The following is a 23,513-nucleotide window of genomic DNA, read 5'->3' as shown; positions in this document are numbered from 1 at the left end:
GTGGTCGCTTGACCCCCCAGTATTACCTTCTGATACCAAGCAAAAATCCAGAATCACTGCTAATTGTTATTTGCCAGGTGCCTGTAGCTGTGTAGCAGTTTTCTTATTAGCATAACAATACTACTCCGAGTATTGTAGCTAGTATTTGGCATGGAGAACTTGGGATATGGAAGTTAAAGCTTTAAATGTTGTGGATTTACTTAGAGATGGTTTGTTCTGTAGCTGTTGTGTTCACTTACAAAGGGGTGAGTCTTGTGTTGCTATGTTGTTGAAGCCATCTATTCTAATAGGCTGGGTGAGTTAAAGGATAATCTTACTTTATAACTGAAGATCAGTTTATGCTTGCATTCTTGCATTTGTGTAGTTATCTTGGATTCAGAGCCTGACATGCAGTGCACTCCAGTTTCAACTGAGGCTTTAAGGGCGTTAGTTTTATAGTTACAACTGCAGTATGGGCCTGTTTGCCTCATGTGTGTCTCCAGCCATCTTTGCTTGTTCTGGTTTTAGATAACATGTTTTTCACTGGCATATTTTTCTTAAATGTCCAGTGTTGGAGTGTAGCAGTGGGCTGTGTGATCCTTCTCATAATGTTTTTTCTACATTGTATTTTACTCAGGCAATATTCAGGTAGCGGGCCATATTCATGGCTCTCACTCATTCACATTCAATCCAAAATTAGACTACTCTTATTTTTGACGGGTTCCAATACTGCAAATTGAAGCTGCACTAAGTGTAATTTTAAATATTCTGGGTCATTTTGGATTTACATATTTCTGCTCTGACTATAGGAAAATCCATGCTAAGGGTATCTTGGCAGTTTTCTCTGTTTTCCTCCTCAGAGATGACTATTTTTCCCCTGCGTATTCAGTATAATATTGAATAATTATCACAATAAGCCATCTTCCTCTTCTCTAGTAATAGTAGAGTTCACTAGGTGAGATAACTATCTTCACTTTCCTTGTGAAAAGTGGGAACACTTTCTATTTGTTAGTACATAGTCCATTGGTACATGTTAATTTCTCAAAACATAATCATATGAAGATGGCTAAAGAATAAGAAATATCATAATCTCTTTGCAAACACTGTCTCTGAGGGACAGAAAATGTTTCACTCTTTCTGTTCTGCTGGCCTACAGTATGTAGGTGTCAAGTGACTCAAGCAGAGGAAACCTATTCACCATGTTCCCTTTGCTATACTTTATAACATATCTGAAGGACTTTCAGTATGTTTGTGTTTCGTTGTTTGTCTTCCAGGAGCTCAGAGCCAGGATCATTATCCTTAAAATGTGGACTGAGGTATTTTTAAAGAAGTAAGCTGGTGGCATGTATGTAATTTGTGTTATGTTGCTTGTAGCAAGCATCTTCCTTCACCTTTAGAGACTGCCCGAGATGGAAAGAAGCTCTCTGATGTCTAAGCCTGTCTTGCTTTAAGGAGGTGGCTACTATAACTTGTAGGTGCTTGGTTTTTTTCCATCTACTCAGGAAAAACAATGTGTTAATTGCACATGAAAACAAATAGGGGTAGGAAAGAGGAAGAAAGAGTAGGAGAAGAGTGAGTTTCATTCATCAAAATGAAGTTTGATGTATGATGGTGTGAAAAGGATAGGTGAAGGAGAGAGAAAGAAGTGGTTATCAGTCCTTGCTGTTATGTTTGACTCATAGTCATAGTAGTACTTTGTCCTGTTAATTTCTCAGAGCATAATTGAATGTGGCTAACGATCAAGAAATGTTTTGGGCTCTCTGGTGTGCTTTTTCTGACCATTTAGCATGTTGAACGTAAAGCTTTTAGTGAGCTGTGCTTATGCTCTGTTAGTCTCATTACAAACACTAAAAAGAAACTGCTTTCTGGTTGTTGTCTGTCTGCCTTCACTCAGTAATCCCCTTGACTTCAAAGTAAAACAAGGGAAGATTTTTGTGCCCTTTCCCAGATGGGTAGCAGTTTTTCTGTCACAAGTCTGCGGTACTCCACAGGCCTTACGCATGAATTGTTTGGTTGCCTTTGTTTGTTTTGCTCTTTCCCCTCCTACCCTTAAGGATGCCAGCAAGGGAAACAGCCTGAGCAGACTTCACAAAAACTGCAGATGTGCTGAGATAAAACCCACCTTAGTGACAGAGACAAATCTGTTTCTGTACTGACCTGACCTGATCTGATTAGAGTCCCCTTTTGCCATCATGTTTTTAGCACCTTCAAAGACACAAATGTTTAAAATCAGGTCTTCAAAGTGACCTTATGCAAAATTTTATCTTTTTTTCCAGGATTTCTTTCCTGCTTTGTAGTTGCACCATTTGGCTATACCACATCCGATTATTAAACCCCCATCCCCCCAAAATCAGGGAGGATAGGTTTTCACAACTAGCCTTAAAAAGTGAAGTGAAAAAATCGGAAAAAAAATAATAAAAATTGTGTGTGTGAAAATAAATAAATAAAATGAGATTTGTTTTTTACTTGTTTGCTTCCCTGGAAAGCTTCCCCTGTTACAGTCTGAAAGGAGATCTTTTAGGAGAAATCGCATTGTTTCTGAAGAAAGAAACCGTTGGTTCAGCTCATACTTGAATGTTTAATTTATTCCTGTTAGAAGGAATGAAATTCTTCTCTGTTGTCTCACTGTGTGAAGAAAACTTCTTGACTTCACTGAAAATCAAAATATGTGCTCTGGCCAGAAGCAAGGCATTATGGATGCATTATTTAGAGTGGCTTTACTTCTGTGATCTCGCATTTTGTTTGCTGTATTGAAATCAGGATGCAGAAGGTGACATAAACCAGACACAAACACATCAGATGTGTCTTTACCCAGTAAATACCCATGTTAATAAGTATTTTGATCTTTTGAGAGGTTCAAGCTTTTTGTGGTCGATGTATTTTTAATCCTCGTGAGAAGACAGCCCTTGATACTTGTTTGAAGGTAACATTTTTCTTTTAAAGCATGTACTGATTTAAGGGTTCTTTAGTTCCCTTATTTTGTATGTTTCTCATGCATGCAGATACTTACAGTTTTTGTTTGGTTTGAGTCAAACTTGGAAACAATTCAGTATACTGTAACTGTTGTATGTGAAATAATGAGGGAAGCTTACTAAGGAGAAGTTTTAGATAGGAGTTGCCTGCTGGTGCTTTTAGGATGATACCATGCTCAATAGTAATGTGGTAATCTAGTATTGTTTTAATTTTCTGGAGGTAATTTGTCTAAGATTGCTTAAGTTGCTATTAGGGGAAAACTCGTTTTAAGAGGCCCTCTTGCAGGAGGCAGTGATGTCCTATCTTAGCCTGATGGAATGTGCAAAATCTTTGTAGTTATTTAAGCTATGTACTTAAATATCTTGCAGTCGTGATACAGCCTATAATATCAACAGTATTTGCTCAAGCAGTTTGTTTAGTTGGACCTCTTCTTGCAGAAAGGGAAACCTGAGAGATCAGCTCTTGAGTTACAAGTGTTAAAACTGTGAGGTGGGTCTCTTCATTGGCAGATGCCTTCCTAGTAGGAAGCTGACAAACACTGCTCAAAGTGATGTCACTGTCAATATGGTTGGCTTTTATTTTTGTTTGTGTGGGTTTTTTTTGTTGTTGTTGTGTCTTTTTGTGTGTTTGTTTGTTGTTGTGTTGGTTTTGGTTTGAATTTCTTTTTCTGTGTGGGTGTTTTTGTTGGGTTCACTTTATGCCTTACGGTAAAGAACACGTCAGGGCTACGTGCCTGTAACTGCATCAGCTGAACTGAAAATACCCATGCTGTTTGCAAATACTATGGAAAGGGAGGCAAAGCTGTGTTTTGGTAGGGGAGTTGGAAGCTTGTTAGTTAGCCCTACTAAATTTACTGTTAAAAGTGAAGAACTCTGTCTTGTCAGAGACAAACTTGTCCAACTTAGGAGTCTGAGTGTTTGGATTTTTTTCTGTTTCTGTCACCCCTGGTTAAGGCAGAAAACAACTTTCTTGGGTGGCATTATTTTTAGAGTACTTTATCTGGAAGACAGCTTAGAAAGCACCTTTTGTAGCCACCTTTCTGAGACTGTTTCCACTGTATGGCTTTCTCTGTTTTACAGTTTTTGCTGGATGCTTAAAAGCAGTTTCCTTCTGAGCAGGCTACCCTCTGTCCTTTGCCCTCATCTTTAATTCCTGTCTTTGACCTCAAGCAGCATAGAATACTACTGACTTGAGAGAATGTGTGTTACTTCACCTGGCAGAAGGATATAAAGAAGCTTTATCTCCTCTCTGGCATCTTAAGCACGTTCATTTCTAATGCAAGAAGATGCAGTGCTTTGGCAGAGGAGAACGAATACTGTAGAATACATAGGAATCTATTGTCTCGCTATGCTGTAATGTTTTTCTAGTCCTGTGATGTTGAAGGCTTCTGCTGCTTTTGAATTTCTAGCTAGGAATGATTAAAAATGTCTTTTTAATTTTATGCAGTTGAACTATATAGCCGTGAGGATAATGTAATTAATTCCAGGTGAGAATTTGTTTTCAGTAATGAGACCTAGAAACGTGGGTTTATAACTTTGTACTGTAATCCAAACCAAACTCTGGAAGCTTCATGAGCAGTGAAACCTAAATGTTCCTTCTCTATTTTCAGAAGTTTCTGAAAAAAAGACCTAATTTATAATCAGTTGGTTTTTATGTATAGGGAGGCTTTATTCAGATCTGGTCAGTGCTGAACTCAGTAAATATCTGGAATTCTTTTGTGCAGAAAGCTGTTCATCTTTGATTTTTACATAAGCTTCTTGTGTTTGCTTTTATTCCACAAAAGTGTAATCTGCAACATAAATATTGTTACAGAAATGATACAGTTCTGCTACTTCAGCTGTCTTCACATGTTTAGATGTAGTTCTTTGCTTTCTAGGAGGACAGGGAGTAACACATTTTTATTTGGGTTTCTCTTGGGCTGTAGAAGTGCGCATACCTCGTCCTGTTGATAAGATCTAACTATTCGGCTCTAGATCACTGTGCTGTGACTGAGGACTATTCAACAACCAACAGTGACAATATGTAACATTGCAAGCATTTGCTTTCTATCAGCTGTTGATTTGGGCGGCTTAATATTCATAGTCCGATAAAACCAAAGCCCCACCTCTACTACAGCTGATGATGGCAGCCCAGTTGCTGGCCGTTGAAATGCAGTCTGACTGGAAGTACCACTTCAGGCTTGCTTGGAGGTGGTTGTGGTAAACAAACCAAAAGTGCTGGAGTCTGTTCTGATTTAGTGATGCATTTTGAGAGGGATTTAGAGATAAATTTTGAGGCTGTGAGCAATCTCATCCATCTGTTCCTCTCCAACTCCCTTTTTGTGCTCCACTCCACAAGCTGTGGTTTGAGAGTAACTAAGATTTTAGTGCTCTTTGCTGTTGAGATATCATACAGCCTTTGAATACTTAAGAGAAATCATTAAATATTTCTTATATATTGGGACATAATGGGTCACTTTGTAATATACAATCTGAAAATAATTTAGTGGCAGAATCTCTCCCTTACTGACCTTAATCTAAAATATCCCCCCAACTCTGAGTGAGGCTTTATTCTGTTGCTGTGGATGTGGGACAGACATACGTGCTTTCCAGTTTTTAAATACATCCTTTTTTATGCAGTATTTCATTGAAGTCGTTCTGCTCTAGTGTAGCAATCATGTGGAGGTACTTCTAAAATACCAGCCTGAGAACTGGTGTGGGAGGAGTCTTACTGTTTGACTGAAAATAAATGCATAGAAGAATTCTTGAACCTATTTTAGACTATTTGAACTGGAAGGTTTTGCATTAGGTGGTGACAGTTAGATTAGGATTCTGTGGCAACATGAAGGGAAGCAAGGAGGACCCTGGTGGGAACCATAGGACTGTCAGCCTCATGTCAGTCCATGAAAAGGTGGTGGAATGGCTCATCTTGGAGGCCATCTCTAAGCATTTGGAAGATATGTAGGTGATAAGGTGTAGTAAGCATGGAATCAACAAAGAGAAATCATGCTTAACCAACCTGATTGCCTTCTACGATGGGGCAGCTTGCTGGATAGATGAGGGGAGACCACTGGATGTTTGCCTGGTCTTCATCAGGGTTTTTGATACAGTCTCTGATGATGTCCTCATAGGCGAACTCAGAAATGTGAGCTGGACAAGTGGACAATGAGGAAGGCTGTGGGAGCTAGGTCTGTTCAGCCTGAAGAAGAGAAAGCTTGGCGGATATCTGATCAATATATATAAGTACCTGAAGGGAGGGTGTCAAGAGGATGAGACCAGACTTCTTGGTGGTGCCAGCAGATAGGACGAGAGGCAATGGGCATTAACAAAACTAGAGGAAGTTCCACGTGAACACAAAGAAGAACTTTTTTGTGGGAGTGACTGAGTATTGGAATAAATTTCCCAGAGAAGTTGTGAAGTCTCCTTCCCTGGAGACATTCAAGAGCCATCTAGATGCAGTTCAGAGTAATGTGCCCTTAGGTGACACTGCTTGAACAGGGGGGTTGGACTGGATGACCCCCAGTGGTCCCTTCCAATCTCAACCATTCTGTGATTCTGTGCACGTCAAACCACTTCTTTGAATTTATATCACTTCTCTGCCTACATCACACTTGTGCATTCATGTGACCTGGCTTTAATTTAACATTTGGTAAATATTTGCATAGTAATTCCTAAAGTGTTCTCCCACACATAAAGGAAATGATGATAAACAGTTTTTAAGTGGCTTGATGTTAAACACAAACATGACTTGCAGCCCTAAGGTAAAGTGCACATTAGAGTAACTGTTCAATATTCATTTGGGAAGTGCTGGTATGCATTATAGCAGGTGACTTATTTGTACTTTCTCTGTACATATTTACATGTTTGTTCTGTGTACCTCGGCTAAACTTCCGCACAAGGGTTATATGCCATGCTGTAGGAGAACTTCTCCCTGCTTGTGCTGTTAGGGTATTTTGGGACTGTTTTGAAGAAAGCCTGTAGATGTATTTTCACCTAAATGACCCTGCTATCAGGAGAGCATTTAGGAGCACAGATAGACAGTAACCAAACTTGAAAGCTGCCCAGAACTTCTAGGCTGCTGTTAGTGTTTTATTTTTACAAGAAACTAATTCTTTGGTTTTTCAAAACTAATTCTTTCTTCTCGGGTGTATGAACTTCCAGTGGTGATGGTTAAGAAGAAGCTGGGAAGAATCATTCTAGGCACTGTCACTCATTGGAAGAGGGCTTAAATCTCAAGCTAAAACCTCTGTGTTTCAGAATACAGTTCTTAAACTCTTTTGCTTTATATTTCATGGTTTCTTAGCAAGTGCGTTCTCATGTAAATATGTCCTTAATCCCTTCCCTGAGTGGGAATGAGGTGTCATCTTCTCCTGTGTTATTTATAAACTTAGAAATTCAGCATTTTCTGCTTTCAACAGAGAAGCAGTGTTATTTCATTGAAGCAAACATAGGCAAGCTGGGATCAACCCTTCACACGTCAAATGCCGCAACAACCTGTGACCTGTGTTATTGGGTTCCAACTTTCAGACCTTTCAGGAAACACTGCAGAGGCAGAAAAGCTGTCTGTTTTGCAAGGACTGGTGATAATACTTTAATAAAGTTACCCTGTTACTTCGGAAATGCGTTCTCCTGCCTAGCAGTTTTACAATATATGGAAAGCTGAAGTGTTCTGGAAGTTCTTGTGGTGGTTGTTTCTTACTAAAACATAGGAAACTTAAATGAAGACCGTCCTTTTTAAAGGAAAGGTTTGATTTCTCTTATGACAATTCTATCTTGGATGTACCACAGTTATTTTTCAGACCTGTTCTACTCCTTGAGCTGTAAATAACTTACGAGTGTGTGTGTATGCATATGCATGCACATTCATTTTTCCTCCTGTTACTGGCCATCCCCTACTCATTGTGGGGTGAAATGCTGTTTGGGACGTAAGATATTCAGCTCTTATATGTACTGGTAGTTAATGGCTTGTTTTATATGGCAGGTTAGCTAAAATATCAGTGTTTTATTTAGTGGAGCTGTCTGGTCTCTTGGTGGGAGTAAAGCAGCACAGAAGAAATTGCTATATAGATTTTAGGGTTTTTTATATATAGACACTTTGTATCCTGTGCATGGCAGTGTTTGGAGTTCATCCAAAGAACAGAGAATGTTCTCTGACTTTGAAATCACTTTGGAATGGGTGAGTGATTTTGCTGGGCGAATGAACTGTTGTTACTGCTGTGACTCTGCAGAGGGAATTTCCTCCACCTAGGCTGTCTAGAAGTAGTTACTATTTGCTTCATCAAACAAGTCTATAAAAAGAAGCATATCTCTCTCTGTGCTTAGTAGCTGGGTTTGTTGTTTTTTTTTTTTACCTTGCAGGGCTGAAGTTCTGGTTAAGTTAATAGAAACCAGTTTCACATTTGTATCTCTGACACAGCAGATGTTCAGTCTTCTTGTAATTTCTGGTGGTTGCTGTAATTGGGAAGTCTTGGGACCAAAAGGTCATAGTGTCTTCACACTGTGTGTACCTGAGTCACAGTGTTTGTGGGAGCGGTGCCTAAACTATTAGGATGTATTTTTCTGATAAGGAAGCAATTTGAATCTTGTTCTGCTTTAATTCTTGTATTTCATTACAAATTGTCATTCGTTTCTTTCAAAAAAAGTTAACATTGGCTCCACTTGCTACAAAAGATTGGTGAGGAATGGCATCTTCTGTCCTTTCAGACTGATTTAGAGACTTTTCTCTTGATATGGCCACTAACAAACTCATTAAATTACTATATTTGTCATGGCCCAGAGTGAAAAGAAGGTTAATAATTTAAGCTTAGTTTAGGATGGCTGTGTGTCTTGATCTTGTCTCCTGCCAACTTGCTGCATTCTGTTGGGACAGTAGAGCTTTTGCTGTCCTTTTTTCTTTATTTCTTTTTCCATGACACATCTGGGTTGATGCAGCTACTGAATCACAAATAGAAGGGAACATTGAAAGCAAGATATTCCCATCAGCTGTTTATTTTTTTTTTCACACCTACATTATTCTGTCTACAGGATGCTTAAACATCATAATACGTAGAAAGGGTTTTGCTATATCTTCAGGCAAAACTCTGTTAGCTGCAGAAGTTTGTTGAATTAAGAGGAGTGTTTTTCAAATACGCTGTTTTAGTGTCACTAACTTAGAAAACCTTTTGTGTGACTGCATTAGTTAAAAGGTTCAGGAGGAACATTTCTGGCTACTGATGTATTCCAAGTTTGAGGGAATCGTATTTTGTAAGTTAATTGGCAGGTCAAATGACACTCTTTCACAAGGTTTCTGCATTAGGTAAATTGTTCGAGCTAAGTTAACCTGCTTGCTTGTTCCACAGAGGTTCATTTCTTTTCTTCCTTTTCATCTTAGGATTTTGTGGTTATAGTAAAAATGCTTAAATCAGGAGCTTTAAAACAGAGCTTTGAGCTCTGATAGTTGTCTACACTTCAGCGTCTTGAAGAGACAAAAGCATCATAGTTGATTTGCTTAAACTTTCTAATTTTGAACAGCTGATACCCACAATGAACAAACATTTTCAGTTTTACAAATGGGTGGTTTCAGTGCAAGATGAAATAACTGTAGTTAGAGGTGAATTACAGATTAAATAGATCCGTTACAAATAGAGATACTTTTATGTGCTTAATTGGGTGGTTGTCGTTAAGCCAAAGTGTACTTTAGATACACTTAATCCTCAGACAAGTGTAAGGGGGTAAAAAGACTGTGGGTTAACCTAAGGCAGCTGAGCCCCACACAGCTGCTTGCTCACTCCTTGCCTAGTGGGCTGGGAGGGAGAATTGTAAGGGTACAAGTGAGAACTCATGGGCTGAGATAAAGACAGTTTAATAGGCAAAACAAAATTCCATGGTATGGAATATGCCTTTGGCCAGTTGGGTCAGCTGTCCTGGCTGTGCTCCCCCAGCTCACTTGCTGGTGGGGTGGTGTGAAAGCCAGAAAAAGGCTTGACTCTGTGTAAGCACTGCTCAGCAATAACTAAAACATCACTGTGTTATCAACACTGTTCCAGCAACTGGCTGCTATGAAGGAAATTAACTTTAGCCCAGCCAAAACCAGTACGTGTGAGTGGAAGAATTGAAACTGAACTGTAGAAGCAAGATGAGTCAGAACAGGCAGAACATTTTGTTTAGAGTTCACACAGCAAAGATGCTAGTGGCATGATGGGCTGACCTGTTGGTAATGCTAGGGTAGTTGTGGTGTGAGGCTTTTCATTTTATTTTTTGACTGCTGCCTATTGATGACATAATCAAATTGATCCACATCTATACCTACAATGGAATTATCCAGATTTATCTTCTATCTGCATCAGTTAATGGCCACAGCTATAGAATGCCCATAAATAAATATGGAGTGCAGTATCTGTACTTCTGAGGGACTTAATTGCATGGGGAATATCCAAATGGTAGTGATAAGGGACCTGCTAGTCTATGTAGTGTGTCTGTTGTGCTTCACTTGGTTTCTGAGAATTGTGATCTATTTAGACTTGACAAGGAAGAAGTTGGAGATACAGAGGTAATATAAAGGAATTACTGAGATTGTGTATTGCACATCAGCAGTGCTCTTCTTTGTCCATTTCTGAAACCTTTCTCAAAGCTACATGTGTGTGTGCAACTTTCACGACCATTAATTTTAGCATATGCTGGCCAGTCTCCACAATATTTGTTGGAACAGTAAAATCTGCTTTGCAGTCTCAACTAAGCTTTCTTCAGTGTGCTGTCCAAAATGTGCCAGTTCAACATTTATCAGTGCTGATACCATAGGATACTCAGACTTGTTGCTATCACTGAATGAGCTGCCATGTGCTTGTTAAACCATAGCTGGCCCTAATAGGAGAAATGCTTGAATGTTAAGGCAATTCAAACATAACTCCCACTTAGCCTGTCCCTCTCAGAACCTAGGTATACACAGTAAGGTGGTATGGTTTGAGGGCAGTGATTATGGATGCTGTGTCTGCTTCCTGATTTGTATTTCATGTCAGGGAGAATTTGCTGCTGAGCAGTGCGTTTTGAACCTTTTGGCTTCAGGGTCAGTGGAATGATGGCTAAGCTCCCGTTATTGAAGTCAAGTAATAATATATGAGGAAAACATTGGTTTGGAAAGCTAACTTGATTCTTCTTCATCTGGTACACAGTGTTGTAGTAGAATTTGAGAGCATTTATTTGTGAAAGCAAACTGTGATTTATTCTGTTCATTTATATTTTGCCACAGTAGCCTGACCTGCTTCCTCAGAGAAATAAATAATGGGAGTTTTAAATACATATAAATACAGGCATACACTCCTCCTCCTATAAACTGTCAGGAGTGGTGCATTTCCATCCGTATATGTACTTACATTAACTGTTTAAATAAATAATGACAAGGAAATGTACATTTTGCAGATCTTTTATGTAGTGTTCTAAAAGTAGTGTCTTGTTATGTGTCTGTAGTTTTCATTCTATTTTGAATTTTGGTTCCAAGCTTCCACCCCATGATTAAAGAGGGAAGTAGATGGGGAGCAAAGAGGTACAAAGCTGCTTTGTCTGACAACACTAAAACCATGCAAGGTTAGATTAACAAGTCTTGTGCCTGTCTTACAGGATCCAGCTTCCTGGGTAAATATTCACCACCTGGAGTATACAGATGGAGGCATTCTGGACCCAGATGATGTGCTGGCAGATGTTGTGGAAGACAAAGATAAGGTAGAACTTGGATAAAAATACTGGTTTTGCTTTTTGGTGTGTCTCTTCAAAGAAGTTATGCTACTTTCTTGTTTCTCAGGCATCTGGCAAGTGAAGTGGGTGTTAAATATTCCTAAATGAAACACATCTGCCCATAGGTGCTATACCTCTGTGTTTCTGGAGTAGAACTGGGCGGGGGGGGTGGGGTGGGAAGAGACAGATGCAGGATGGGGGACGCACCTTTTCAAGCAGTTCTGTGTTTCTTTTTATAGCTGCATGAAAACAGTGGTAGAGGAATGAGAGTTTTGTAAGACATCTTTTTTTTCATGCCACTTGAAATATCTTTTATAGTCTTTTTCCTTTGCTTAGGATTGTTTTTGAGAATCATTCAAATGGCATGATCGAATGTGTGACAAACAGACAAATCCTGTGATGACAAGAACAACTGCCTCAACTGTGTTGAATTTCAGGAGCAATTCCTGTCATTTGCTACTGGAAGTCTAAGCAGTTATGAATTTTAGAAGCTATGAGCCTCTAACTTTCAATTCAGATAAGATACATGTCCCTTCTGGGGGGAGAAATGGCAACTGCAAAGAGGCCCCTTTTATATTTTTTGTAATTATCAGGAAAATTTAGTTTTGGGAAACTAATTGGTGAGTTATTTCAGCATGGAGGTGGAGGGGTATAATGTGTAACACTTCGCTGCTTTTTTTCTCCTCATCTTTTTTTTTTTTTTTTTTCATAAAATCAGAGGGAAAAAATATATCTAGTGATTTGAAACTGAAGATCGAATCATGGGATATGCCTGTACTTTCAGGCAAATAGCTGTCTGTTCACAGTGCCGTATGCTTGGTGACTTAAAATAATTTTGTATATAGCAAATAGAAATGCTAGTTTTTTATGCTATTGATTCTTCAGTGACTTAATATCAAGTGCAGTATTTTGCTTATGGTTAATGGGATACTGCTCAGTACCTTAGAAAATTGTCTAAGGTGTACTTCAGTGTCTTTTTATGGTGGCATGTGTGGGAATTCTTAAAAACAATGGAGCTCTGTTTGGTATATGTTCTTTTTATCAAACTTGTGTTTCTGGCTTGACCATATTTACTCAAAGCGTACTTAAAATGCCCTAAGACTTTTTTCCAGTAGTGTTTGAAAACTAAATACTGGGTTCTGAGGATTGACACAGCTGTATATAAAGGATAAGACCATAAGTGTAAACAGTCATAAGACCATAAGCATAACATGTCATAAAAGGAGATACTGCATCAAAGGGAAATGCGTTCCTAGCCTTATCAGTTAATAAAAGTTAACATGTCCACCCAGGATTCCTCTGTTTGAAATGCTGATACAGGAATACTTATGCAAGTATGAGCAGTAGTTTGCAGAATATTTGACATACCATCTAGTTTTTAACTTGTCAGAGCCTTTGCTGTAATGTATTGTTGGGTGTCGCAGGTTGAATATGTTAGTGATGAAGTTTCTAGTTCACACACAGCTGTTGGCTTAAGGATCTTCTGTTATAATGGTACTAGGTGGGACTCTGGTTCTGAAGCTGCCTTTAAATAGAAACATTGGAAAACCAGACCCTTGAAGTAGTGTGGGGTGGTTTGGATTGTGTGGTGGGTTTTGCTTTTGTGGAAGGAAACGAGGTATGTGATTGTGTGTGATGGGCATTGTGCTGATATGATACTCTGTTGAGTGCCATTGTAGTCTTAGAAGTGATTTCTGCTTGGATGTCTCCTTTGTGAAGTAGAGGTGACTTGTGTTTTTTAGCAGCAGCAGCAGAAGCTTTAGAAGGACGTGAAGCAGTATCAATAAAATGCTGAAACAGTGACATTGTTTCAAGATTTGTAGAGACTGTAACTGTCATTGAGGTGATTTTAATGATGATATCAAGTAGATGGTATGAATTAAGTGTAGTTCAGATACTTAATTTAGCTAAGTATTTAATGAAATACTAAATAGCAAAGTCAATGAATTCTTCCTTCTCTGTTCGCTACCAGCAGAAGTGCAATATTGAAAAAACGTATCTCCTGGAAGGTCTCCAAATGCTAGAGAATTTAACTGCTGGGCGTTCAGAATAGTTAATGGGCCCACGCATGCTCCTCATAAGAAGCTGAAGAGATTTTATTTTGTAAAGGATGCTACGTAACTCTGTTAAACCTTACTTCAGGCAGAAGTCTTTACACATGCCTTTAGTTTCAGTGACAGGATTGTGAGTGTGAGGCTGGTTTGGAAAAGTTGTCTCAGCAAAATGACAAACACCTGGGTTCAGAAGTAGGTATGAACTTCAAGATTGATGTAATTATACAAAGGAAATGTCTCTCCAAGTACTTGACAGGCATATTTTCTGTCAGTGGATTTTGAACTTTTTACATTGGCTCCAAGCAGGTTTAGTCACTGGGAGTGCTGTTGGCTGAGTATAATACTTATACAACAGTTACTTTCTGTCCTGTATTTGACTCTGTAGGCCTTCAGAGCTGTCATTCCAGCTGTGAAACTGACGGCGCACTCTAATGTGCAGTGTGTATTTAAATGAAGTTATAATGAAGTAATTCTGCCTTTGAACAGTTTCTGTTCCCTCCAACTGTTGAATCCCTCATGAAATGGAGAATGAAATCAGAACTAAAATCACCTTTAGCTAAGAAGGTATGCCTGAAGAGTGCAAGGTGGTAAGGAAAATGATTTCTACAAGCAGGTCAAAAAGCAGTAAAATGAAGTCAAAATAAGAAAGCAAGTGGGCAGGAGTTTAAAAAAGAAAGGGCTGTGGAATTCTGAGGACATGTCTCTTAATGGGGAGATACAGTATTGCTGCTTTAAAATCTCCTGTAAATGAGTAGCAGAGGCCTCTATGTTGGCCTGTTTCAATTATCTTCCAATGGGTCAGCAGAGCCTGAAAATGTCATGCTTTGCAGATCTTTGTCATGTGGTTTGATTCTGAAATATGCAATGCATGCCAGTAATGCATACTGAAGTTGGAGAAATGTGGTTCGAACTCTAGAATTCTATGTAATTGAGCTTCCTAGTATTTTCTCTAGGGTTTTGTAACTTTCTGATAACTGGGATGCAGAATAGAGGTTTTTTTTTTGTTCTTCAGTTTGTTGTACAACAATAGATCACACTTGTTTAGGAAAAACAAAGCAAGATATGTTAACTTAGTTACAGCGGAGGGGTTTTGTTTTACCTCTTAAAGTATATGCTGCAGTGGTTTATTATGTAGGCCGCTCTAAAGGTTGTTGCATATTGGTCAGCTTTTCCCTGGAGAAGCTGAAAAAACAAAATCACTTTGACGTAAAGAATAAGCAATGTGAGAGATGTTTGGTAGCACAGAAAGCAATTTAATGATGTTAGTTTCATGTAACATGGGGGTATCATTTTAAGTGTGCCGTAGACATAGGGTGGTTCATACCTGGTATATTACAACTTGGATGCTCTGTGTGTTTCAAAAAATCTGAACCAAAAAAGGCATGCATGAAAGAAAAAAAAAAGTATAGCTTCCCCTGCCCTCTCCCCCTCCCAAGGTGGTGAATGTTGCTCTGGACCAGGGTTTTGACGCTCAGTGTTTTATGACATTTAGTTGGTTAGTACCATGGTCAAGTTGTTGGTTTAATCATGTGATTTTACTGACTGTTAAACTGGTTGCAGCCAATACATGCTTCAAACTTTTGATACCCAGTGCTTCTGTCAGAGTGTTGGTTACACTTCTGTTAGTTTGAATGCCTTGTGTGAGACAACTGTTGTCCCGAGGCAGGCAGTTCTTATGTTTAGTTCCTTGTTAATGAGGTAAAATGGGGATTAATAGATCAAAAAGCCTGGTATGTTCAACATGGATAAATGAAGAAACTTGGCAAAACTGGTATGTAAGGGCTGTTGTTCTTTAGGTTTGGATTTAGTATTTGGGGCTTTTTTCCGTAAGTATAATTTTTAGGCTGTGGTTAGTATCTTTGCCAAAATACGTGTAGGTATTTGTCTCTGTGACTCTTCCCGATTGCTTCTGGTTTCGCTTTTATATTTTGTGGTTTTGGTAATGAGATATTGGAGATGAGTGGAAATCTTAAAATTTGATAAGCAGAAAGGTTAACTAATAGGTCATTCTTCTTTCAAACACAAAATTGGCAAACATTAAAATGGATGTAACTTTTATTTTGAATAACATGTTTACAACCTCCAAAAGCATGATTCAGTGTTCCTGTTTGTTGTGTTATTCTGTTTTTTCCTTGTATAAATGATTTGTGGAATGTTTCAGTTGTAATTTCCCCTAATCAAAGTTACTGGGATATGAAATTGTTATTGCTGACAGTATTTGTTTACTTAAATATTCATAGCTACTTCTGGGCAATGAAGATATAAATACACAACACTACTGTGAATAAAACGTTCATTAAGTTCTATCAAGGAAGTCCCAGTATAAATATTCTTCAGGTGCCTGATAATTAGCTGTACGTTGTGTGTCTACAAGCAGGGAAGTATTGAAAAGAACATTTCAAATATTACCTTTATCCTTGTCAACACCCTAAAATATGGAGAAGGGAAGAGACACAAGAGAATCCTAGATCAGAACAAAGTATCTATCCTTTTGCATTGACTGTGACCGTGGCTTTTCTCCTCACCTTGAGTCATAGGCTTTTGAAGTTGTTGAAAAGGGCAGTGCCAGTGCTTGCTAAAAACCTCTGGAGTTGGTCTGGGCTCTACCTGTAATTTAAAAACAAACAAAAAAGGCCTTGGGGATGGGGGACATTGTTACAGAAAAACTGCAGACCCTGATTTGCTGGCCCGTTGGTGACGATGGAGTTTGGGTTTTGCTGTTGATGAAATCATATGCAAGCCAGTCAAGCTGCAGCCTATTTTAAAAAAATATGTTTTCACACTTTTCAGGAAGAAAAGGTTTTATGCCATTTTGAGCCAGTGCTTGTTTAGGAAACAGATGTCTGATTTCACTTGTGTAGTAGGGTATGCTGTGAGCCACCATATACATATATATAAAAAAAGATATTTTGATAGGAGTTAGTCTGTTTATTTTTGAAGTGGGATCTGAACTGTGAGTACCAGAGGGAGGGGGAGGAAAAAAATCCCCATCATTAGTACTTACTAAGCAACACTTTATTTCAGTAATGCGGTTTCTTTTAGAATACAGATTATGAAGCTTTGCATTTTTATGAAATTTGTTTTAATTTTGTGCTGTAGAGGTGCCATGCATTATTCAAGATTAGAAAATGATTTGGATTTCAGGAGCATTTGGATTTACTGATGAGGATTTCAAGCTGTGTAATTATGAAACTGTATGCACATAGGTTGGAAGTTCAGAACTCATTAGCGTAATCATTAAAATAACCATTTTTAAAGTGTGGTATTACATTCCGGGGTGTGCAATTACACTATCATGTGCTCCTGGTTACTGGAAACATTCTTGTAATAAACTTCAGGTCTAGCAACGTGCTTGAAGATAAGTTCATAGCTGTAAGAAGAGACACCTGGTCAAATGTTGCTTAGCTTGTTAAAGAAAATCCAGTTTTATAGATTTAGAGCCATAGCACAGTGCCTGTATGCATAAATTAACCTATTTATTCTAGAAGAAGAATAGGCTTTTACATATTTAGTGCTGCGTAATGTAGTTATTCATAAAATAGATATTGTCTTGGAACATACTGCAAGGGTTACTTATTTCACTTCTACCAACTTTAAAAGTGAAAATCTAGTTATAAAGCTTCTTACCAGATGGACTTCAAACTTCTCATTTTTTCCAGTGTTTGAATGTTCTGAACTGTGAACTCCTTCTCTGCACATCTGTAACCACCAGAGTTTTCTGTTTATGATAATAAGTATTCCATTACCTTTCTCAGAGTGAAAAGAAATTTTAAAATTGACTGTGACTGTGGATCTATGACACTAATAAAATTCCTGATAGTTTTGGAATAAGATTGCCCATTTAAATGCAAAAAGGGGGATTTTGGAGCTAAAATCCTCTTCATGTAAGATACATGTAAGTCTGAAATTTGTGCTTTTCTAATTTGATTTTCTGTTGATCCCTCTGTCTGATTTGTATTTGGCATTTAAAAAAGAGTATTAAAAACATGCAGCAGGTAGAAGCTCTGGAACCCGGGGTACTTGGGTTTTGGGGAGTAGTCAACTATACAACCATAACACTTCCTTTCAACCTGAAAATGTGTTTTGTCATCTGGGCACTAATTGGTGGTCTGACAGCTGAAGCTGTTCCAGTTGCTGTTCCTTAAACAATGAGAGGGATGGAGGGAGGGAGGTCATTCTAAGTGCATCTGGTCACAAATGGTGGGTTGAACAGGCACTCATATGTCCTGATGAAAAGGAGCTTAACATCTCATTGTGTAAGCATAACCTGGTGGGAGACTTTTATTCCTTCTTAATCATTTTCCTTGATGTAACAAATACTTAGAATTCTATATACACGTGTGGATACTTAAGTGCATATAAGCACACACGTGTTAATGTTTACCAAGGGAGTGATATGCATTATGAAAATAGTGTAACCTTGTTGTGTAAAGATAATTTATTGGGTTGTCTTGCTATAAAGTAAGCCAAGCTTTTAAATACTTCCACATAATGGTTTATTCATAATATACTTTGGAGGCTGAGAGAGTTGGGGTTCTTCTTCTGGAGAAGAGAAGGCTTTGGAGAGACTTCAGTACTTGCAGCCTTTCAGTACTTTAAGGGGGCTTAAAAGAAAGATGGGGACAGACTTCTTAATGGGGCCTGTTGCAATAGGACGAGGGGTAATGGTCTTTGAACTTACTGTCTTTCAGCTTGGCTAGATATGGGGAAGAAATTTTTTGGTGAGTGGTGAAACACTGGGCCCGGTTGCCCAGTGCACCTGTCATACATGAGATATCTTTTGACAATGTGTATGAATAAGAGAGCATGCTTTCATCTTTTCTTTTTTGCAAGTTTAGAAGTGTCTTCTGCAAGGATCTAGAAAGGCTGACTGTTTTCATAACCTGCCTACAAGTCTTACGGGGAGTGGCTGAGGGAACTGGGGATGCTTAGCTTGGAGAAAAGGAAACTCAGGAGGGATGTCACTACTCTCTACAGCTTGGTGGGTGGTTACAGTGAGGTCGGTGTCCATCTCTTCTCTGAGGTAATAAGCAGTAGGGCAAGAGCAAACAGCCTCAAGTTGAGCCAGGGAGGTTTAGACTGGATATGAGAAAAAATTTCTTCACCAAAATGGTTGTCAAGTACTGTAACAGGCTGCCCAGGGAAGTGGTTGAGTTGCCATCCCTGGAGGAGTTTAAAAGATGTTTGAATGTGGCATTTGAGGACCTGCTTAGTGATGGACTTGGTAGTGTTAAAGAGTGAGACTCAATGAGCTTAATGGTCTTTTCCAAACTAAAGGATTCTATAGCTATTCAGTATTAATGCTTTTTGGTTGTTCATTCTGCAAAGATGGCATTAATAGTAAAATTCAGTTACAGGAATTTGAAGAGTCAAGTCTTGAGATCTGTCGGTTTTCCTCTCTTTCTTCAAAGGCAGATGGAACAATAGTTCAACAACTTTGGTAAAAAAACAAACAAAAACCCACTTCACATTTAATAAATGCACATTTGAAGGTCAGGATGCAGTGCTGCTTCTGTGTATTTTAAGTTAGCTAATCAGCCAAATAAAAAGGAGGTTAAAAAAAATCCTTCAGTAAAAAAGTGCCATTAGGAAAATGTTACAAGAAATGACCTCCAGGAATAAGTTGTCTATCTGAAAAAAATGAAATCATGTTAAAACATTCTGAACTTCCTAGCAAGAGAACATATTTGCTGTGCTGCCACCTTCTCCAAGCCCTTGACTGAATCCATTCGATGCTTACTCCACATGCACCAGTTCCTTTGTATGTGTGTTTTTTGTGTGTGGTGGGTTGATTCTTGAATGTAGGCTTTTGTTTGATCATTCTGATGCTATTAGAGCTGTTTCTTGCTGTTGTAGTGCTACTAGTCTGATTCTTGTTCTTATACCCCAAATTCAGGCTCTTAATTGCATCCTTGTTTTTAAAGACTACTTCCCTGTTAGGAGGTAAGCCAGGTAATCCAGAAGTCAAAACTGAGAGGAAGAATAGCTGGCAGTAAGGAGGGAAGGATGGGTGACACTAGAATTGATTATTGACTTGTGTTGCCTCTTGGCACTTTTGCAACAGTAGGTTCTGTTTTTTCAGATAAAATAAAAGCTAACTTTCTGATGAACTCAAGTACTACTTTTTATATGATTATTTAACAGGCTAGGATAATTAGTGTGGCTTTTTTAAGTAGTAAACTTTTTCCAGTGCAGTTTTAACTTTAAGGTATAGCTCTCAAGAGGATAATAAAATACACTATGGTAGAACATGCAATCAAGTTAATGTAATCAAGTTGCAAATCATTTTCTTGGAAGAACCTCCATTAGCGAAGATGAAGACTTGCTTTTCTCTTGCTGAAGAAATGTCCTCATTTGCTGTTGATTGAGGTCCTAAGCTTAAACTGCTAGGTTTAGCTTGACTCAGGTCATATTAGTGGGACTTTCAAGTTATGATTGCTTGCCTTCCTGGGACCACACAGAGACTGATAAGAAATCAAAGAGCTGGATTTCAGAGTACTGAGATCTTTCCTGATCTTAATGTTTTACGTGCTTAAAATCTGAGGAATTTTTCATATGGAGCTAATACATTTTATATTAACACTTCTGAGAAGTTTTTCCTTGGATGGCATCGTTTCTTCTTACATCGTTTTATCTTCAGCTTTTAAAGAAGGTTTTCCTAAACTTTCACATATATCTAATATCTGCCCTATAGCAGTCAAAGCTGTAAAGATAAAACCTGTATGATGAAGTTCCCATAGGTTAGTATAGAATAATGGTAGTGAGATGAATAAACAATACAGCAACAGGAACTAAGTGTACTTTACCTTTGTGACATTGAGGTCTAAACTGCTGAAGGTAGGTGTGAAATATATTATGTGAGGGGCTTTGATCACATGTGGTGTACTTAGTTTCAACTTACCAGATCTATACGAGGTGTATTTAGTTTCAACTTACCAGATCTATATGAAGCTAAAACTACCCACTGGCTTTATTTATAATCCTTGTATGCAGCTATAGTTCTTCTGGCCCCCATGCAAACTGGTTATAGTAACTGATGAATAAAAGGGTGGAGAATTTGAATTTTTCCTTTTAGATGAGAGGTTGTATTTTGTTATTCTGTATAGCAGCAGCATTCACTTAATGGAAATTCAAGTAACATCTTCATAGCTAGACTTCTATTGAGTCTCATATATAAACATGAAGTGGAAAGGTAAGTTCATTTGGAGACAGTAGCAGTTAATCTAAGAAATCGAATATGAAGTGCACTTCAACAAAGGTTTTTTCTTTTTTCTCCTCTGCTAAAAGGTTGATTTTTTGGTTGTTTTTTTTTTTTTTTTTCTTTTGTGAAGATGAAAGCCTACAAAGATACAGCATTCAGAATCCCTTCTTCGGAAACCTTCCCTGCTCCTTCCAGCCCTAGCCAGGCTGGCTTGACATACAGCAAAGAATGTGTAACTGTGTTTGGTCTTTTTACTGTCTTATATGAGCGATTCACATTCCCATTTCCCTAAAACCATTTTAGATTGCTCTCCTCATCTTCCCATGTGAAAGGGAAAATGTTAGCAGTTGCGTACAACTGTGTGTATATGGCATAATAGGTTGCCCATGTCTCTGGAAAAGGGGCTTCTGCTTAAGTGAATGAAGGCCCTGCTTCCAGTCTTTTAGGGCCACTAAAAGACAACAAATGTTTTTCAGGCTTAATTTTGCCTTGGTTGTGATTTCTGGTTTCCTGGCAGCCTTGAGCTGGCCTAAGTGTGCAGTTGCTTTCAGAAGAGCATGGTGTCTGCCTCCACCCAATCCTGTGGCTCTTGCCCTTTGAACTGTACAAGAACTGGTCTGCATTTAAGTTAGTCTGACACAAACAGAAAACACTGTTGTTACTCAGAACAGTTTCCCAAAGTAATTCCTTCTGTGGGTTCTGTGCCTGCCAAAAGAGGTAAGAATCAGCGGTTGTTCTGGGTAGAGGAGAGGTGGTGCTGCCAATGTTAGTGTGGTATATAGGCAGTTGAAGCTCCTGTTCTTTGTTGGCAAACACTACAGGAATAACGTTTGTTTCGAATTTTGTTACTAGGCAATAGTACACCAGAATGGGGCCAAAAAATGGTACTTGGGAAATTAGGACCATCATTCCCGGCACTGCTTTGTTGAACTGGGCCTTCTTTGCTGTAGTAGCTCACAGGGTTCAGGGATTTTCTTGCCCTTTTGCAGTCCTATTTTTGTCACTGTCCTGTGTTCAAAGAAATTCTGTTTGCTTGTTGCTGGTAGGGAATATGGGAATAATTACTTACAACATGTTTAGTTAAGACTCCTAAGGACTGTCCTATACCACTTTATGCGCCGTCCTACTCTGGGACGTTATTCTTGTACCCAGCTTGCTCATGTTAGAGTCTTCTCTGCTCCCCTGGAAGAATGTGAGTGTTGGACAGTTCCTCTTGTCCTGTGTCACAGGTACAGCTCTTAAAGCAGGTTTTAGGTTGTGTGTGTGTTTATTTTTTCTATATGTATACTCTGCTTCATCTAAATGCAGATTGGCAACCAACAAGCTATTTTTCTTGAAGTACAAAATACTGCACAGGAGTTGGTTTTCACCTCCTTGGACAAAAAGAAGTAATTGTGTGGAAAAGGATTATAGTGCAGCATAAAGGGTTTTGTAGCTACACTGATTAGCTGTGCCACTTCAAAGTTTAGAAAACTTGATGATTGGCCACATGCAGGAGAGGAAAACCTGATAATTGCAGCATTTGGAACCCCAGCTTTTCTTCATTAAAACTAATGAGGGTATGAATAATTCTGCACTTTGGAGGTTTTAAAATGAGCACAAAAGCTGAAAATGGAGATTGTAGGCTGACTGAACAGAATATCCTTGTGGGGTGATACTTAATTGATCAATAGCTGTTTCAAAAACCAAAATTATACGTAACTGTCAGTAGGCTCTAGGAGAGCTACATCAAAAGGTTCTGAATGATCTGGATCATTACAAAGATTAGCTATAAATTGTTTGTGGGTTGCTTGCTTGTCGTCTTTGACTGTATTCTGGTAGTAGAATAGGGCTTGGAAGTTAATGTGGACAAACATTGTAGCAGACCTAGCTGGCTGGTAACCTGGTAGCAGAAGAGGAGAGATGAGCATGACTGTGTTCAGCTTCCTGGTAGCCTAAGTATGGCATGTAATCTAGTTCTAGATGTAATCGTCTACCCTTGTATTAATAGAGATAGCAGCATATACTATTAAACTCTTTTAGAAATTCAAGAAGGGGGATTTTTTTTTTTCTGGCTTATTCATTACTTTAAAAGTAAAAATTAAAAGGGGTAATTCAGTCCCTTTTAAGATTGTCCCAAACCTGTAAAGCTCATGAATAAATGCTCCCAACTATTCCATTTTCTGATGTTTAATTAGTAACACTAGCCATTCTGTGGAGGATAGCTGAGAATATAAACATGCTTGAAATAGCTTCAAATCATATGTGGTAGAATTAAGGAAAAATCACAAGCAGCTATTGAAGTAGCTTGATCTTGTGTTCATGTTTGATTGCCTTGTAAATGGTGGGTGTGACTGGGACTTCCAGTACTTGGCGTTTTCCCCAGTATGTTCCTTACTCTTGAGAAATGAAAAAACCCCAACAGTCCAAAATTGTGCTGGGAACGCATTATAAACACTATCAGAGTTGCCTGGTGAATGTGTTCTGCAATACAGTTTAAAGTAGTGGGAAACAGTTTTATCCAGTTAATAGAAGACATGCTGTTGACCCTATCTGTGTCATGGTTTAAGCCCTGTCAGCAAGTCAGCCACGCAGTTTCTTTCTCACTCCCCCCCTCCCCTTCTTGCCCTCCCCCTGCTCCCG

The 23,513-nt window shown here is 38.6% G+C and overlaps 1 protein-coding gene across 3 annotated transcripts in view; it reads left to right on the top strand.

Moving 5' to 3' along the window:
• PARD3B (par-3 family cell polarity regulator beta) overlaps positions 1-23,513 on the top strand; it is a 415,652-nt gene that overhangs the window by 17,548 nt on the left and 374,591 nt on the right. For all 3 annotated transcript variants that reach the window (XM_061378222.1, XM_061378232.1, XM_061378213.1), the window contains exon 2: positions 11,523-11,624. In XM_061378222.1, the coding sequence (XP_061234206.1) occupies positions 11,523-11,624 (102 nt within the window). The remainder of the gene's footprint in view (positions 1-11,522; positions 11,625-23,513) is intronic.

The sequence above is a fragment of the Neopsephotus bourkii genome, unplaced genomic scaffold (assembly GCF_033783945.1).
Source record: "Neopsephotus bourkii isolate Nb327-2 ecotype Australia unplaced genomic scaffold, CSIRO-AGI_Nbou_v1 NB_196, whole genome shotgun sequence".
Classification (NCBI taxonomy): domain Eukaryota; kingdom Metazoa; phylum Chordata; class Aves; order Psittaciformes; family Psittacidae; genus Neopsephotus; species Neopsephotus bourkii.
This window is presented reverse-complemented; position numbering and strand designations above follow the sequence as displayed.